This window comes from Euwallacea similis, chromosome 28 (assembly GCF_039881205.1).
Source record: "Euwallacea similis isolate ESF13 chromosome 28, ESF131.1, whole genome shotgun sequence".
NCBI lineage: Eukaryota > Metazoa > Arthropoda > Insecta > Coleoptera > Curculionidae > Euwallacea > Euwallacea similis.
This window is the reverse complement of record NC_089636.1, coordinates 2,550,058-2,568,361: the sequence shown is the minus strand read 5'-3', so window position 1 is coordinate 2,568,361 and position 18,304 is coordinate 2,550,058. Positions and strand designations below refer to the sequence as shown.

The 18,304-nt window shown below is 32.2% G+C and overlaps 4 protein-coding genes and 1 long non-coding RNA gene across 5 annotated transcripts in view; 3 read left to right on the top strand and 2 right to left on the bottom strand.

Moving 5' to 3' along the window:
- Window positions 1–12,502, top strand: part of LOC136417460 (cathepsin L-like proteinase) — a 201,437-nt gene extending 188,935 nt beyond the window's left edge. The window contains exon 5 of the mRNA XM_066403157.1: window positions 12,485–12,502. The gene's annotated coding sequence lies outside the window, so the exon portion shown is untranslated. The remainder of the gene's footprint in view (window positions 1–12,484) is intronic.
- Window positions 8,358–11,254, top strand: LOC136417408 (uncharacterized). The gene is made up of 5 exons (XR_010752806.1): window positions 8,358–9,390; window positions 9,445–10,053; window positions 10,106–10,198; window positions 10,264–10,353; window positions 10,846–11,254. It is a non-coding gene; the product is annotated as an uncharacterized lncRNA (long non-coding RNA).
- Window positions 8,590–10,202, bottom strand: LOC136417407 (odorant receptor 10-like). Its single transcript, XM_066403085.1, has 7 exons — window positions 9,849–10,202; window positions 9,512–9,721; window positions 9,220–9,461; window positions 9,065–9,164; window positions 8,911–9,015; window positions 8,700–8,855; window positions 8,590–8,643 (listed from the first exon to the last, which is right to left on the bottom strand). The coding sequence occupies exons 1-7, from the start codon at window positions 10,170–10,172 to the stop codon at window positions 8,590–8,592; spliced, it is 1,191 nt and encodes a 396-aa protein (XP_066259182.1). The 5' UTR covers window positions 10,173–10,202.
- Window positions 12,503–12,820: 318 nt separating the features above from the next.
- Window positions 12,821–15,183, bottom strand: Yippee (yippee zinc finger protein). The gene is made up of 3 exons (XM_066403112.1): window positions 15,057–15,183; window positions 14,588–14,811; window positions 12,821–14,535 (listed from the first exon to the last, which is right to left on the bottom strand). The coding sequence occupies exons 2-3, from the start codon at window positions 14,786–14,788 to the stop codon at window positions 14,362–14,364; spliced, it is 375 nt and encodes a 124-aa protein (XP_066259209.1). The 5' UTR covers window positions 14,789–14,811; window positions 15,057–15,183; the 3' UTR covers window positions 12,821–14,361.
- A 1,015-nt stretch (window positions 15,184–16,198) lies between these two features.
- On the top strand, window positions 16,199–18,046 carry LOC136417463 (DNA ligase 1). Its single transcript, XM_066403162.1, has 3 exons — window positions 16,199–16,591; window positions 17,266–17,449; window positions 17,501–18,046. The coding sequence occupies exons 1-3, from the start codon at window positions 16,358–16,360 to the stop codon at window positions 17,926–17,928; spliced, it is 846 nt and encodes a 281-aa protein (XP_066259259.1). The 5' UTR covers window positions 16,199–16,357; the 3' UTR covers window positions 17,929–18,046.
- The last annotated feature ends 258 nt before the right edge of the window (window positions 18,047–18,304 follow it).

Sequence of the window (18,304 nt, the reverse complement as noted above, 5' to 3'; positions counted from 1 at the left end):
TTCGGAAGTACTCGGAAAATTAAAATTTTGAAAACGGTATTCGATCAAGCACTAGATTGCGCAACTTTGCCCCCATTTAAACTTTTTCGTATCTCCTCTAGTTTCCGAGATCCCAATGGTGAGGGTCGAATTTGAAATACCCTGTAGATGTAATTTCAAAGTTTTGCTTCTACTTCTTCAGAGTGGTTCATTTTTTTTAACGCAGTGTATAATAAAGTCTATTATAAACTAGGGTTATTTTAGGTGAAATCCAGATTTCAGAAACAATCTGCATTTACTTTTTGCGTTTATTTGAAATTTAGGTTAGGTCAACAGAACATTTTGTGTGTTTTGTTTTTCGTGTTTTATGTGTAAAAATAATGATAAAAAAAACAAACGTCATGCAATTTCATCCAGTGAAAAATTCCATTATTAATAAAATTGAAAATAGAACTCTGCAAGTCGAACTGTTTAAAAGGTTATCTTGAAATAAACCAACAATTTCAAATATCTAAAAGCAACGGGATAAAATTAAAAATGGTCTGAAAAATAATAGTCAAACAAAACAAAAGGTTCGAGCAAGTACACATCAAGAATTTGATTAAATACTTTATAAGTAGTTTCTTCAAAAACACTCAAATAAAATTCTTATACCAGGAGATATGTTAAAACTGTAAGCGGAAACTTTTGGTCAACGAAGTGGTAATATGTTCATATGTACATATCACCGGATGGATAGATCGTTTTAAAAAACAACATAATGTGGTTGCTGGCAAAATTTTGAGGGAGGCTACATTAATAGATGTTGGAATAACCACCAGTTGAGTTTCATCAGTCTGGCTTTTATTGTACAAACATTATGAAGAAAAAGACATATTCAATGCAGACGAAACTGGCATTTTTTATAAATTGACTTCTGATAAAACGTTGATGGTGAAAGGCGAAAAATATGTTGGCGGAAAACTTTCATAAAGAAGATTACAGTCTAAATTGGCGCAAACTTGAACTTTGGAATTGAAAAACGAAAATTACTTCCTATAGGTATGTCATTTTTTATATATTCCAATTATCTTATAAAAAATTATATTGTAGGCAAATTTCAAAAATTGAGACGTTTAAAAATTAGAAAACATTATCCACAAATTACACGACAAATAAAAAAGCTGGGACGACTTCAACAATTTTTGAAGGTTATCTTATGAAATGGAACCAAAAACTTTTCCATAAAACGAAAATATTGTTGCTTGTGGATTGCTCAGCGCATCCCCACCCTCAATTGAGAAGCATTAAAGCTGAATTTTTTCCGCCAAATTCAACTGCAGTTTTGCAACCATAGAATCAAAGGGTGATATGGAGTCTTAAGCAAGCATATAGAGAAGAGATATTATGGAAAATTATCCAGATACAGGAAGTTAATGACATTAAAAAGTTGACAGTTTTGGATGTTGTGAACATTTTGTCTTTAGCTTGGGAATCAATTTCTTCAAAAATAATTCAGAATTATTTTCGATACTCTAGATTGATAAAAGGGGCAACTGTAATGGAAAAAAAGAACAAAAAGAAAATCAGTCTCCAGAAGAAGAAATTCTATTACATGAATGGATGGAAATTCAAAATATTTTGGGTTTTAACAATATTGATGAGTTTTTAGACCATATACGGATTGATGCTGATTTTATAACTACTGAAGAATTAACGGATTAAGAAATTGTTAAAGATATTTGTTGCAATAAAAATACTGATATGAATGAGATAGAAGAAGTAAATGATGATGAAATCGAGGAAGTGAATGAATTAGAGACTTTAAAATCACTTCAAACCTTACAAAAATACTTACAGTAAAGAGATGTTCAAGAAGAAGTTCTTGAAGAATTAAATAAGTTTGACATTTGATAGACAAATTTTTCAAAAACAAATCGAAGCAATCCGAAACAATTCATTACTATTCAGAATTAATTTTATACATAAAAGTATGTTTTTGTTTTTGCATGTACATAGTACATATTTACCTAATAAATTTATATGTACTTTTATGTATCTATGTACAATTAATTTCTTTTATTACATTGTATAATACATTATTACATATTACTATAGATGCATACTACTTTTTTTTAGTTTTTATATTATTAAGTGAGATAAAAAGTTTTTAATTTTTTAGCTTGCCTTTATCTGTTTTTTCATCACCTTTTAAAATATTTTCCCTTAAAACGGACTTTGGCTATAATGAACTTATTTTGGAAGATCCTTAGAGTCCATTATAACCGAGTTCAACTGTATTCGACAATTTCTTAGTTGACTTTGAAAGAACAAAAAAATAATATAAAATGGTAAATAAAGCATTAATAATTTGTTTATTATGTTCAAAATGAGAACCACCATTTTGAATACATATATCTACGTGCTGTACTCCTCATTGTTGTTGTGGTGATACCGAGTCACATTTCTCGTTTAAGTTGTTGGACAACTTGATTAATTTTGACTTTGATTTTAAATTTCCTGTTCGTATACCAGTGATTTTATGCAACTCCATACAAAAAAATTAACGGGCGTAAGGTCAGGAGATCTGGTAGGTCAGAGAATGGGCCTATTTCGCCTAATCCAACTATTAGGGAACACTTGATTTAGATATTCACATACCCTTCGTTGGTGATGGACAGAATAGCTATTGTATTGAAAGATTATATCTCTTCGCAAATTTAAGGGTAAATCCTCTAGCAGAACAGGCAAAGTTTCATGCAGAAAAGCAAAATAAGAAAAAAACCCACTTAAATTCTGTGGTAATATATGCACTCCAATGAAATGATCAGCAATAACTCCATGCCATACGTTAAGATTAAACTTATGTTGAACGGTAGTCTTTCTTTTTATATGAGAATTGACATTCATATCATTCCAATAATGCAAATTTTGGTATTTTGTAATGCCTTCTTTGATACATTTTCACTCATTTGTCCAAAGAATTCACTGAGAAATGTTCTACCTTCCTATATCGCAATTCAGCAAAAACAAGAAAATGTTAATCTTCGCACTGGACCATCGAGTCCCAGTTCTTGCACTGCCGTATATTGAAGTGCATGTTTCTTCTCGGCATTTAGGAATGAACAAACTTTCCAATTTAAGAAATTGTTTTCTTTTACCACTTTCGTAATACTAGTTGTTGGATCTGCTATAAAGGCAAAAAGAATTTGTTTTCCATCTTCAGTTTTATTGCGACTGTCTATGGGGTCTAAATTCCGGCGGATTGATCCAGTTTCTCTGATGCGACGATAAGTCCAGCTAGACACGTTTGCATGTGAAGTTCGACGGAGAAAGACTCTGTTGGTAAAATCGTCTAGCTGCCTCAGCATTTCCATCAACTTTTCCACAACAATAAATAATATCTGTGTATTCCTCGTTGCTCAAAAACATCATTTCCCATAATTTAAATTTAAGACTTCAAACATAAAAGTAATTATTATGAAACACACTAATCAAAGAATGACAATTTATTGTTTTTATTGTCAAATAAACTTAAAAACAAATGAAAATAAATTGCAATAATGTCTAATGACATTCTACAATCAAAGCCAACTACGAAGTCCGTTTATTTTTTGTTTTGTTTTTTTTTTAAATCAACTAAGAAATCCCCGAATAATTACATTCTTTACATTGAAAAATAAAATATTATTTTATAGTATTAAATATTATTTAAGATGAATATGTAGACAGCATTAAAAATGATCCAAAATATCGAATATCTAGGAAACTATCTCAAAATAATAAATGACTAGCCTAAGTTTTGCGAGTGCGTTTAGTGGATACTTAAAAGCATTAAGATTAATTGTTCTGATTTTTAAAATGTTTCTTAAGAAATTTTCCATAAGAACTGAACGACCATTGCCTAAAGAAGTTTTTAAGAAATTTGGATAAACATACAAATACGCGTTCAAATAAAATCCACGTTTGAATTTGACTCTTTGCTGTATTTCGAATTAGAAAAATCATGTTTATGAAGTTCTAGGTAAGTAACAAAGCTATTTTAGATTTTATGGCTTAAATAATTTAAACAATCCATTCATACATAATAAAAAAGTTTAGTACTTTTTTGTGATAAAAAGGCTTATTGTTTTTCTGCACTTCAATAATTGTAGAAAAGCACGGTCAAATAAAAAAATATTAGAAACTTAATTATCAGGAAAACTGTAACACTTGGTATATAGGTATGTTTGGTTAAATTAATTCAGAATGACCTCCTCTAATATTCCTATTCAGTGTCCTGCACTTCATATCAAATACCCTGTATATACAAAACTGTGACCGAAATTGAAACCAATGGCCATTTTTATGTAGCCAGATTCTGTTCAGCTCTCAACCTATGAGTGCTTAATGCTTGCATAATTAAAACAATTCTCATTGTGATAAGCGATACCAGGACTCCGTGTTAATTTGAGTTGAGCATTCCTGGTTGTTGTAAACACCACCACCATAGATTTGGAAATATTCGGCATTGAGGGCTACGGAAACAGGGTCAACATTGCCAACGGCATCCCTTAAAGCATTTTCGTCATAGCTACTGATTTCAATGTAACCACTGATCTGGAAGACGTTTTCGTTTTATCTGCAGGATCCCTGCTTCTTTTCATATGGATAATTTGTTTTATAAACTATTCCACGGATCCTGATGATGTCACTTTGGACAACACCTTTAAAGCATCCATCACCGTGGTAACCAGTCGCGTTAATCTACACGCAACCTACGAATTCTTACTCGCAGAAGAACACCAACACTAGGTGAGCCTTAGTGTAAGCTCCTTCCAACATATCAGTCTAAAAGAGAGAACAATCTTGAAAGCATATTTCAGTACAATTTTAGGAGTAAGCCTACAGCACTTCACACATTTCTCTCATCGGTGGTAGCTGGGATTGAGACCGATTCCTAATAGACGATCATGTTCTTCAAATGTGGTTGAAGGTAGATATGTTAGGTAGGTGTTGTTCGAATTTCTTAGAAATGAAATCAACGAATGGTAAACCGCCATGCATTACATGGCCAAGCCCTAGTGGTCCAATTTGTTATCTGAACTACAAAAAGAAAGTGCCTACTTTCATTATGTAACTAATTATTAAATGAAACCCGTTCATCCACCGGTTTATATTGGGAAAGGTTTTCATTTATTTATCAAAATTAGAAATATTTTTATTTTCTTCTGAACTTACTTAATCTATTGTATATAATGCCCGATACCAACTGCTATTCCCATTCAAAATACCCATATTTGTAGTATTAAACTATATCTAATAAAAATTAGTTTTTTCTTCTGCATTAAATTCTCCTGACTTATATGCAGTAATGTCCTCAAAGGACACTTCACTATAGTGGTTGTTTTCATGTAGGCCTTTGTTTGCACTTATGATAACATTCAAGTGTCAGCTATATGTACTTAAAAAATTAAATATTGCTAAATTATGTTCCAATTCTGCCACTTATTTGCTCAATATTTCTATAAACCATATCTGATGAATATCTGTGTAAACACTCAGGAAGTCTACAACGAACATTTAAAAGTTTTCAATGACTTTCAAAACGACATCAATGAAATAATTTCTCGATAATGATCTAAAAAGATTTAAAATAATTGACATTTTTTTGTTTGGTATTTATTGGCTTTGTCTGATGAGCTAAACCAGGCAGTTATTGAGTAACAAACGTTAGTTGACCCTGGCACGTTATGAAAAGGAATTTAGTCTGAACGTGACACTAAAGGCATAGATATCATTCAGATTTTCCCATAGGTCCCTATCAAGATGCAATGCCTATCTACCGCTTCAATTCTTTTGAAGCGTTTCTTTTGAATCATATTAGTCATTCTCCGTTTGATTTGCAACATTACTCTCATGTATCACACTCACTCTTTCTTTCCAGCTTTTCCAATATGTATCTAATATTATCTGAAATATTCCCGATTTTGAGTCACCTCTTATCTTAAGAGATTTTGAGTTTTGTTTAAGGAATATTATTATTTTAATATTATTTAATAAATATTATTTTTATGTTTTTTCACCCGTTACAGTTTTATTTATGAGTACTTCAATAGATACATATCTAAATTTTTAATCATTGTTGTTTATTCTAAATTTTGTGCTCTCATTATAACAAAACAAATACTCATAGAATTGTGTTTATGGGGACTAAACTTATTGTAAAATATATGTAGTTGAAAAATTATATTTATTTTAAATCGAGTAGGTACCTAACGAGATCCGTACTATCAGTACTACAAAAACTTCCTGCTGAGACTCCCGCGCAAGACCACCCCTCTCCAAACCTGGATCTTCCTTAGATAATTACACCGATCTCTCGTTATTTGAGTGGTTTGCACAATTTCTCCATGAATTTTTTGTATCACTAAATGAGGCACTTATCTCACGTCCAGGAAATTAATTCTTAAAAATCACAATAGATAAAAAACACCATTTAAGCAATTAAAAGATATCGTAAAATGGGTTCAGGAAGTGACATCAAATAAAATTTCACACAACAAACTCATTAAAGATCAGGAATAAGAAGTAATTGGGAATGGATTGGAGAAGCATGTGAATAATATGTTTGTAAAACGTCTTCTTGATCTCCGATTCTCTGAGGATGAACAACCTCCTCAAAATGAAACACGGGTTGGTAGGAGCAGAAAAACTAAAGAAACGTGAAGAAGAATAATTTTCATATAAAGGCTTTGGGACCTTTAATCAAGTATTTTCTTCAAAATAACTACCTAAAAACGACTGTTCAGATTTATAAGATTCTGATCATCGCATGTGAAGGTTTACACTCGAAGAGAAAGACGATCCTATGATATCCCAAGGCATCCCATGAACTTTTATAGAATAATTTCTTGATCTCATCAAAAAAATTCAAAAACTTTTCTGTGTAGATCAATTATCAAAATTATTCCAAAATTTGAATAAAATACAGGTCAGGAATATGTGTTTAAATTATTATTAAATGTTAGGGCTGTCGCTAATTTAAATAGACGTGTTCGTTTATGCATACAGGACGAAGGTCATCAATTTGAGCACTTGTTGTAACATTTAATAATAATTTAGTTGTGTCTCTGCCAGTAGGTTATTTCTAGTATCTTCTTCCATTTTACTTCCATACTTTATCTTAGGTTTTTCAAAAGCACCAAACTCAGCTAAATGTTCATCCAAAGTTTTAAATAATGTTCTATACGGCTGTTGTCTTTCCGTATATAACTCAAAATACATTTAAGCTGTTTTCGTACTGTTCCAATCGAATTTTTAATAAAGTCTTAACGTATCTCTTTTCTCTTCATTTCGGAAACTCATTTTTATTGGAAATCTGCACGCGCCTTAATTTCGTTTGAGGAGTTCTGTCATATAGCACGAACAAAAGAAAGTTTTTCGATGGAGTCAAGGCCAACTATGTAATATTTTTTTAATTTAAATATTTCGGCTTTTAAAAAAGAAAATTATAAGAAATTCTATATAAATGAAATCAGAATGAAACGCAATATTTTTCTGTCGAAAAATCCAATATGGCGCATATAAAAAAAATAAAGTTAATAATGGTAACCGAAAGACGAAACGTCAGATGGCAAATCTGAATATCATCGTGTAGCTGAGAAAAAGTGACAATGAAAATGTGTTTACAGATTTAACCTTCCTTGTCAAATAACGCTAAAAAAATAAAAATAGATTCTCCAATTTTTAGTTTTTCTCGGATATCTTCGGAAGTACTCGGAAAATTAAAATTTTGAAAATGGTATTCGATCAAGCGTTAGATTGCGCAACTGTGCCTCCATTTAAACTTCTTCGTATCTCCTCTACTTTCCAAGATCCCAATGATGAGGGTCGAATTTGAAATACCCTATATAGGAATAAGCTGAAGAAGTTAAACAAATTATATTTTTATAGAAGTTCAAGATTTTATAAGATCACCTTCCTTCAGAACTCTTTATATCTTTCTATATTTGTAAGATTCTTAAGCTTTCTAAAAAGAACTCTCCAAACGTACAAGATATCTTGATTTATAATCAAGAAACACCTTCTAATGTCTAGAAAAATTGCTCTACATATTTGTAGGATTCTCTAAATCAGTTACAAAAACTCATCTTCTTGATTGAGGATAGAAGACAACACTAGATGAGACTTGACACTAACTATAATAGCAATCCTCTTAGCCTCATTTAAAATTCCTAATACAAGTGATACGTTAATTCCGGACCTGACACTAATCAGGATACTGAAATAAATAATCACTTCTACATGTAAACAACTATGTTGGATTTTCCAGAATAAAATTATACGTCGTAGATAGGAGCAATTGAATTTGATGGTCTGGAGTGTAGAACATAAGTGTCTAGTGTGAGTATCATTTCTGTATACTGGAAATAGCAAAATTAAAACATAGCTAAAAATTGTTCGTTGTTTCGAGGTTTCTTAAACTTCGCAAAACGTTTCCATTTCTGTTAAGTCCAGTTCTACAAATTTAAATACAAATTTATTTAATATGGACATGTTTATTCAGTTTAGTGCTCAATGTCTTTAGTGCCTCTTCTATTATCTACTTATAAAGCCAGAATCATCGCCATTCAGTCTTCGAATAACATATTATTGCTTAACACTAGACAGAAGAGTCATATACGAATATGAGGCCTTCAGGATCTGAAAAACCACATGTTTCTATACTCAAAGTGGAGTTTTTTTGGACGAGTATCTACCGCAATGTAGGTCGACAAACTCATAACACCAAACGGCCCTATGTTGATCCTTAGGGGCTTCCTTGTTCTGACTATAAACAGCCTCATCATATATTTCACCTTCATGGAAAGATCGTACCATTTGCTTCTCCATAAAAATAAACTTAAGTTTTCACTCTAGAAACGTCTTGATTTTGTTCCATGAAACACTAATCAATTGCATGCGCATTACCAAAACCCAAATCTCGTTGGAATAATAATAAAGCACAAAGATGCGTTGATTCAGATATAGCATGTAAAGGAACACAAAGCCGTAGAATTGAAAGGATGGAGGGTTCTGTAAGTTTTCGCATTATTCTTTGAAAAAGATTCAGAATTTTCGGTACCCATAAAAGCTGAGCTATAACTGTGGCAAAAAGCACCGAACTTTGAGCGAAATCTAATACCATGAACACACTTATACATGCATTTAGGTTGTCTACATACCTAAAATTTTGTTATTTAAGTGTGTGTGTTTTTTTAAATTGGAGCAGATAACTACTCAATAATATCCCTGTAAACAGCTATGCAAACCTGGAGAGTAATCTCTCCGACTACCGAGGAATCCTGGATGTTATGCAGTGCTTGGATCCGTCCCATGTATGCTTCAAAATTGCTTAAAACGTGGCTCAAAATCTTCAACTGTGAAACAGGATAGATAATCAGAAGAAGAGTAAGCACGTCTACAGAGCTCACTATTGATGTCATTACTAAGGTATTTATGCAGTTCCAGAGATAAGCTAACTACAAAGGGAGCAATGATTTGGCTTAGAACATATTTATTTTTAATATACCCAATAGTATGCTTGTTCATCAAAGGGAACCCATATGGACATGGGAAAGCTTCTTAATTCCGTTGTGGTCTCATTTGCAGTGAGAACTGAATTATTGTCCATGACAAATGGCCTTAAAAGGTAAAAGAGTGTCAGCAAGTAAGTCATCGTTAGGTAGAAGAGAGAGTTGTATATTGCTTTGTTCTTGTACGAGAAATATATTTTTAACACCTAAAAGAAAATATTGCTGCATTAATGAATATTTAAGCCACTCTAGACAGGCCAAAAAAGCTCCTCCAAGTGATATCAGGATCCTCAACTGATCGGATCTAACTACATATTCTCATAACCAGTGTACCTTCTTATCATCAGTGCACATTAAATCTTGCTCATTATCTATAATAAACCTCAAGATCTTCAAAAAAGCTGGATGCAATCTCATTACGAATTGCCGTCCGACAGCCGTGGCACAGAGAATGGTCGTTGTAGAATTCTTAAATACCTCGGACATCTTCACAGGGTCTTCCATTAAAAGAAACCCTAAAGCCAGAAACATGCTGATGGTAATGTAGATGTAGTAGACTACAATAATCTTCGAATACAGCTCGTATGCAGTTTGACAGAATTTATTATTGGAAAAGAGCAGTTCGCTGGGAAAAATGCCGATGTGAGAGGTGAACATTGCGGACCAGCGAAGGAATTCCGAGGGTGGGTATATCTGAGAAGTTAGCTAATTAATTAAATTTTTTTGGAGTACTAAAGAATTCTTACAGAATCAACATTGCGCCGTTTTAGTATTCCACCTTCGGTTAGGAGGGTCACAGGCATGTTATAAGAAGCGATCTTACGCCACTCGTGCAAAGGTGAGGAGGTTCGCTCTATATCTGTTTAAGTCGATTTGAGGATATTATTTCATAGACAATGGAAACGCGAAGATAATTTAACTGTTCGAGACATAGACATTTTCTCAGTAAAATCGTTGAAACCATGGGCGTATCACTCTAAACTCTTTATTACAATTTATGGCAAAGGAGTACTATGCAAATAACAAGTGTTGAGATACTATTATTAACATCTATCGATGTTAGAAATCTTTAGGGGCTCATCAACCCCAGAACACATGATATTTCTCTGTATCTACGACAATGTAGTTTTTAGCACTAATTAACAATTTTGCCCTAATATGAAAAAAAAAATAATAGCCCGTGTTTTAGGAGTTATAATCAAATAATTGCTCGTAATGAGTATAGTTAGCCTTTCTAGGGCAATATTCTAATTATAAGCTCTCGAAAGTATTTTACTAATAACTCTATAATTTCCTCTAAAGTTGGGACATTTTTGTACTTATGTTGTAGAATCACTATAAAGTGCTGCAAAGAAAGATTTTTGCGATTAAGCCTAAATGCCGGCCTGGCCTTATGAGGATATTCACTTCGCAAAGTCAATTTCTTATCCCGTAGTTCACCACTTGTCCAGGAAGGCGAACACAAAAATTTTCCTTTAATTAAGTGGAAACCGGTTAAAATTTTATTTGTGTTGAGACTCTGCAACTCCACCAGATTCAGAAGATCTCTTTTTTAGATACAGAAACGTATTTGTTTAAGATTCTTCAGTTTCACAAAAATTCGGGAATTCCTTTTTTTCGTTATAATAGATTAAATACATTTAAGTAGAGTGGCCCTGAATTTAAATTAGAGTATCCTAAACTAATTGGAATGTATTAATAGATACTTAAACAGTTGTTTTGTTAATCAATGTGTAATACCTACTTGAGATATTTATTTTGAGAATAAACCTGATCAAACTTTTACCTATGTGGAGCCAAAAGTGGTCCAGTAATAATGGATATTATCGGAACTTAATGTATAATCTAATAAAATTAAATAAAATTTTATCAAATAAGTAAGAGTTGATCAAATGACAAAATGAATCTTTGAAAAATGTGATTCCCATTATGGTTTACAGATCGTCTGACATTTATTATTCGAATGAGAAGTAACGAATAATCAGTGCATACTTCTCAAGCCATATATTTCTTACTTATTGATGATTTCATGATTAATGGTCTCAAAGGCCTTTGACAAATAAAAAAAAAGTCCACAGGCTCTGTCATTATGATCAATATTCTTAACTATGATTATAAGTTTGAAGAATATCACCATTGCCAAATTACCATAATCACCCTGTAGATAGATTGGTAGGTGCATTTAATGCCATTTTGCATAAATAACAAAAAGCGTTCTCAATTATATCAGTAAATATTTAATGCGCTACAAATCAGTATTTCTCTGAGGGATTACAATTTTATTTTATAATAGAAGCAATTTGCGCGTTTTCATGCATCCACGAGGAAAATATTAAAATTTTAATACAATGATATTATTTTATTATTCATAATTTGCCACAAATGAATAATATTTTTCAATAACTCGAAAAAAAATGAATAAGTGTCCAATGAAGGAGTCCCTCCGATGAAATTTAAGAAGATATAATGAGGAAAACCTATAGAAAATCACCAAACAATTGAAAAATCAGGGTACACAAGGACCAAGTGTACAAACTATTATACATTAGGAGTTAAACTTTTTCTCAACCAAACGAAATTGGTGATGTGAAGCATGGAGCTTTTGGTTGCGACAAGTCTCCTAAGATTATGAAAAGCACCTCACGGATCAATTCGTTTACTACATTCGAAATTCTTATAACAAATAACAGACAGAAGGGAAGTTGACCAGAAAGCACTGTTTCATGAATCAACATAGGTTTAGGAGAGCCAGATCGAGCGCAAGTGCTGACGAATGTTATTAATGTGACTGGGAAAATTAGGGAAAAGACAGTAAAAAAATAGGGGAATTTACGTCATGGTACTTCTGGATATTGAAAATGTTTTCAATACGGCCAACTGGCTATAGTCATAAAAGCAATCGCTAAGAGTAAAATAAGCAATGTCTGGTCAAAATGGTGGAATAAAGCTTATTCTATGTTATTTCTAAGTTTAAATTTAAAAAAAAACATCCCGTACACCTACTGAGAAATTTTCACACAAAGTTAATCTGTTCTTTAAATACTTTACATTAAAAGCACAACTATAGAGCCTCTCGTTTGTCGTCTCACCTTTACTCGTATAACAAAGAACATTTTCTATTTCACAGATTAAACTATAAATACCAACTCTCTAAAAAATGAACTGAAAACTGTTTCTAAACTCCTCTTAATACTTAAATTCCCGCGTTTTTTTAATTAAAAAAATCACCGCACACAAGAATGTGACAAGTCGTCACAATGCAAAAGTTGAAGAGTTAGGAAAGCTAATAAAATAACTTTTTTCAACAACTCTTTATTGTTATCAATATCATAATATACTTAGGCCTGGTTCTGTCCCTTTAGTTTAAACTCCGTCTTAAGTGAAACTTAAGATTATAACAGGTAATAAATCCGACAAGAACTTTGTGTGTGGGTTTTCCTAATTTCTGTCTTTTCTACCTAATTATAGTTTTTTAACTTAAAAAGTTTGCTTTCGTGACAGCTAGCTTGAAATAAAATGCTGATTTGACAAATATGTTCGTTTTTCTCACTTTTATTGTATGCAAAAATAGAACAAATTTATTAGACATAAATTTGTACGAATATTTACAAACATAAACAAATCATTAAAAAGGTCAATTTCAAATAAAGATAAATTAGAAATAATTATTTATAAAATTATTAAATGGGAACTTAAACCCTTCTGCCCTTATGGAATGTCATCCATAAGCCTATCTAATGGGTATGTTCTATTGCTAGCACTTGCATGAGTTCAGTAAATATGCATCAAAAAGCAAAATTTTACTTATGTTTTTCTAGCTAATACAAATCCTTAAACATTAAAAAACCAGTATCTTAAACGACCATAAAAACTTAAATGTTTATCTATTGACCATTTATCATTGATCATCATGTAAATGAGACAAAGGCGAACTTTTTTAATCACAAGGCTTTAAATTATAAAAAAGAATCAGAAACTGACCATTAAAGCACAGACACAAAAATAAAACAATTTTTTGTTGGCATTTTCAAGCAACAGAATATATGGCAAATCGCGCCCTTAAACTTCAGATTGGATTTCAACCTCAGCTGTACAATCCGGCCTTAGTATTATATTTAGTAATATGGGCTATAGATAATAGACAGTCTAATCTTGACACCTGAAAGACTAATTTTATATCGCATTTAGAAATATAGAAACATACAAAATGCTTAGTATCTATGGACATCTAAACCCAAGCAGTCTGGTTAAACAATGTTTTAAACTGTGCAAATACAAGGCTTTTGTCAGATTGGGTCTGGGTGTAAACCTTATTATTAGGTGAAATATTCCATTAGTCTAATTCCTACATTGTACCAAATACAATGCAACACTTGTATAAGTTTCCAAATATGAATCTCACTCTAAACAACCATAAACAAAATTAAAACAAGTCTTCCGATCTAAGTCTTAGAAATCTTTTTATTGTATGTGTGACCAGAGTTTCACCCCTGAGTGCATCATCAGATGCAAAAGAGGTGCTTAAAAAGTGATTTTAAAATGTAGTTTAACATGTTTGTATTTTAACCATCTATTCTGTATGTGATGTTCCTCTTAAGGACAAAACCTGGACAATGGATCCAATAAAAATAGTTTTGAGATTTACAGTTTGAATTTTAACATAACTTTGTTCAAAATGAGAGTATCTTTGGGAATAATAGACTATGTTTATGATTCTGAACAACCATCATAATCAATTGCATGCCTCCCCTTTAACCTTCATGCTTCTTATTTGTCACAAACCCTAATTCAATCTTCAGACAAATAATTAACTATTCAAGTTTTTGTCATCATCAAACTTTCAGACCTAATTATTTTGCCTCCTTTCATGGTATGACCGCTCGTCCATTCCATCACTCTCAGTCACTAAGGCTCTCTCCAATATTATACGTCCTTCCTTATATTTCTGATTGTCCTCTGTTGCAAATTCATACATCCATCCCAATTTCGAGTCACATGCTTTACAGGAGACATCCCTGACCTAAATGAAATCTTCAGACACTGTTTTGACAGTAAGTTCTGTGAAAACCTACCATATGACGACCTGTGAGCATCACCCTATCTTGAACTTCACTGTAAGTCAAGTTCACTACTCGGTTAAATAGAAAGGCCCTGCCAGTGGCTCCAGTGAATCGTGTACTGATTAGTTCAGTACGGTTAGTGAGATTTGTGTGGCACCGCGCGCAAGAAAACAAACGGATGCCCCCTATATGTTCTAAGAAGATTTTTCCCATGGTGCTTTCGAGAGGTGTTTGTTCTGAAATAGGAATTAAAAGTTAATTTGTGTCCTGGAAGTGAAAACCTCTAGAACTCATAGAGATGTGATTTTGCCCTTTAATTTTTATTCATAAATAGAAAAAGGAACAAAGAAAATGAGTCAACAAAAGAAAATTTGAAAGAATGACGTACAGATTTTTATTATTATGAACGATTATAGACAGTATGTAACTCTACGTACTTCTGATTATTTATTTGAAGAATGAACTATTTTTCGTTACTTACTTCTTTATATGTTTCTTTTCTATTTTATTTAGAAGAAGCAACAAAATACTGAAGAGGAAAATTATTTAGAAAATGGGAAAAACAAACCCTACAAACAAAAACACTTCAATGTCACTGTAACAGACTATATCTATTGCCAAATGCAAATGTCATCCCAATGACATTTTCGATTTAATGTCAAGGCTTTACACCTCCAAGTCACAAGCTACGAAGAAGCATCATTGGAGTAGAGTTACCCATCATTTGTCACACTAATATTTATTCATACTATAGACCACACAAGAAAAAGGGAAAATAAAAACGAATATTGATATATCTCCTCCACAACAAAAACATGAGTCCAAACATATTTTTACCATGTTAGATCTGTGACTATTCAGTCACCACAATTGATTGACTCTCTACGTATACGATCGCCATACGCATATATCCTTTTGGTATTGCTAGCGCGGTGGGTCGAACGGGATGTTTCAGTTGTAATCTACGTTCCCCCAGAGAGTGATAAAAAGTCGTAAAATGAAATGATTTAAAAAAATTACATGAAAAACGCATATAAGCAAATATGCACGGAGTTGAAGTTTCAAATTTTAGTTAGTTCCTCTTTTATAACTATTTCAATGTTGAAAAGAATGTTGTAGATTAGCGAGATGGGTTTCTATTTGTTGGCCTCATCAGGCATATGTATACAAAGTAAGATAAAGACCTGCGATTAAGTCCTTTTCGATCCACGGCATAAGGTTTTCATTTCTAAAAAGTGCTAATTTTTATTGTTAAAAAATCAAGGATGTTATCTTCATTTATGCTACCGCATTAATTTAGATAATGCTTGATATAGGTATATACATATTTATATTAAAATTTCAAACAATTATCAGTATTATCGTTGTTTATACATTTTTTGCAAACAAAATTCATCGAATTGTACTTTCTATCGTCATATTACTTCAAGCAAGATTAACTGAAGCAGCTAATCGCATTACTGTGTAATGCCGCAGCGCTGCCAGTTTTAATTTCACGGCTTCATAAATGCTTATGTTCGATTTGTTAAATAATATTAAGTTAAAATAAGTTGTCCAATGTTTATCTGATATTTTGATATTTAAAATTTAGAACTGAAATATTTTTTAAAAAAATTTAAATCTTAAGTACCCTCCTCATAAGTTACTACTCGCTACTTAACCTTAACTAGTAACTCAGCAAAAGGAAACAAAACAGAGCTGTATTAAATATTAGACGAAATAACTGGCACAAGTTCAGATCCAGGCAGAAGAACTTTCAGAAACATTGCTTTCAGGGAAAACATGTATTCCCATCTCCACCCTGGGTCAAAAAACTCAAAAGAAAAAGCAAGCAAATCTGAGAGAAGCAAAAAGGAAAAGAAACTCACAAAGTTGATGGCATCTGATAGCGACACGGATCTGGATAGTGAACATGAACTTTCATACTACACTAATGATCGCGTGAAATTAATGAAACAAGTATTAAAAATTATTAAACCAAAGAAGATTAAATGTATGGCTGCAGATTGTATGAAGGTAAATAGAATATTGTTATTACTGCATTAATTTCGTAGTATTCATTTGTCCTTCGATACAGAGGGGTTATAATCTAAATTACTTTCATAATTTCTTAAAAATACTTTTAAATACCTGAAGTGTCTCAATAATTTATTCCTGTTTGAAGTCTAGTTGCATCAAACTAAATTCAGATGTACAAGAACTGCTAGTTGAACTATCCTTATCCATTTTCAAAGACAACTTCTTGGTGTAGTTGATAACTTTCTTGAAAATTTGGCGCTTTGACTTAATCAGACACAATCAAGTATTTATTGAAACTTGCCAGTGTCAAATGCATTTGCTAATTATTTCATAGATTTAACTACCTGTGAAACATTGAATAGTGCAATGTTTCAAATTGCCTTTAGGTTAAAAACTAGTGCACCTTATAGCCATAGTAAGACAAAAATATTTAATTTAAGGAAGAGATTAGTTGTAGAAATGACTGCAATTTTTCTTAAAAAAATCTCTAATCAGACTGATTAAGTTGTTTATCAACAATATTACAATGTCAGGTTGGTACTGTAAAGTTCAATTTACTGACTGCAAACCAGCAGAGCTTAGTACGGGGTAAACAGATTTACCTGGGCTCTATAAAATAAAACATTTTTTCCACAATAATGCACTATGTATACTACCTACATCTAATTTAGAGTATGGATCTTCAAGAGATCAATTCAATGTTGCTGGAAGAGCTCTTGGGAATCTCTAATAAAAGGCTGAAATATATTTTTGATGGAAAGACTCTCGAAGAAGAAAGTAGCACAGATGATGATCAGTCTGTGGACATTATTTCGCTTGATGATATCAGTGACGATGATTTTGTGGTAATTTCAGGTGATTAAAAAATTTAATTTTTTCAACGTTTTCATGTGTGGAATATTCCAGATGAGGGAGATAACAGGCAAAAACGGAAACACAAGAGGAAAAAGGTGAAAGATGAGCCAGGAGAAAGAACAAAAAAGGTAAAAAAAGAGAAGCTTGACAAGGAAACAGCTAAGGAGGTTCGACACTTGAAAGATAAAATAAATCGTGGTGAAAAACCAACTGCAAAGGAGAAAGAAGCCATTGGTGAAGCAAATTTAATTAGTGTTTTGGAGCTTCTTGAATTACAAGCTAGAGCTCGTCTCATCAAATCTCAGCTGGAATTAGAAAGCAAAAGAAAAAAGGAAGAGAAGAAAAAATTAGAAGAAGAAAAGAGAAAAAGTCAGGAAAATGGTGAAGAAGTGGATGCTGATGAGATTATTATCGAAGTGCCTAAAGATGTTGAAATTGTCATCACTTCTAGTGAGTCAGATATTGAGTCAGCAAAATAAAGAACCTTCAAAAGCTGAATCTCCTCAGTATTCTAAGATTTCTGTATTAATACTACAAGCCCTAACAACTATACAGGGTAATTCAAATTCGCTGCTTACCATTGGGATCTCGAAAACCATTTAAGGTACGAGGTCTCTTAAATTGGGACAAAGTTGTGCAAGCTTTGTGATATGCCGATTTAAAATTTAGAAAATTTTGATTATTTCCAAAGATAATAAAAAAAAAACGAAGTTTGCCCAAATGGCTTTTTTTGAGTTATTTGAAAATGTTTTCGAGCAAAAATTTCACCTCCATATGAGCACTTTTGCTTCTTCTTAAAATGGCGTCATTAGGTTTTAAATACAAAGGTTTCGTAATTTGATAACCATCATCAAC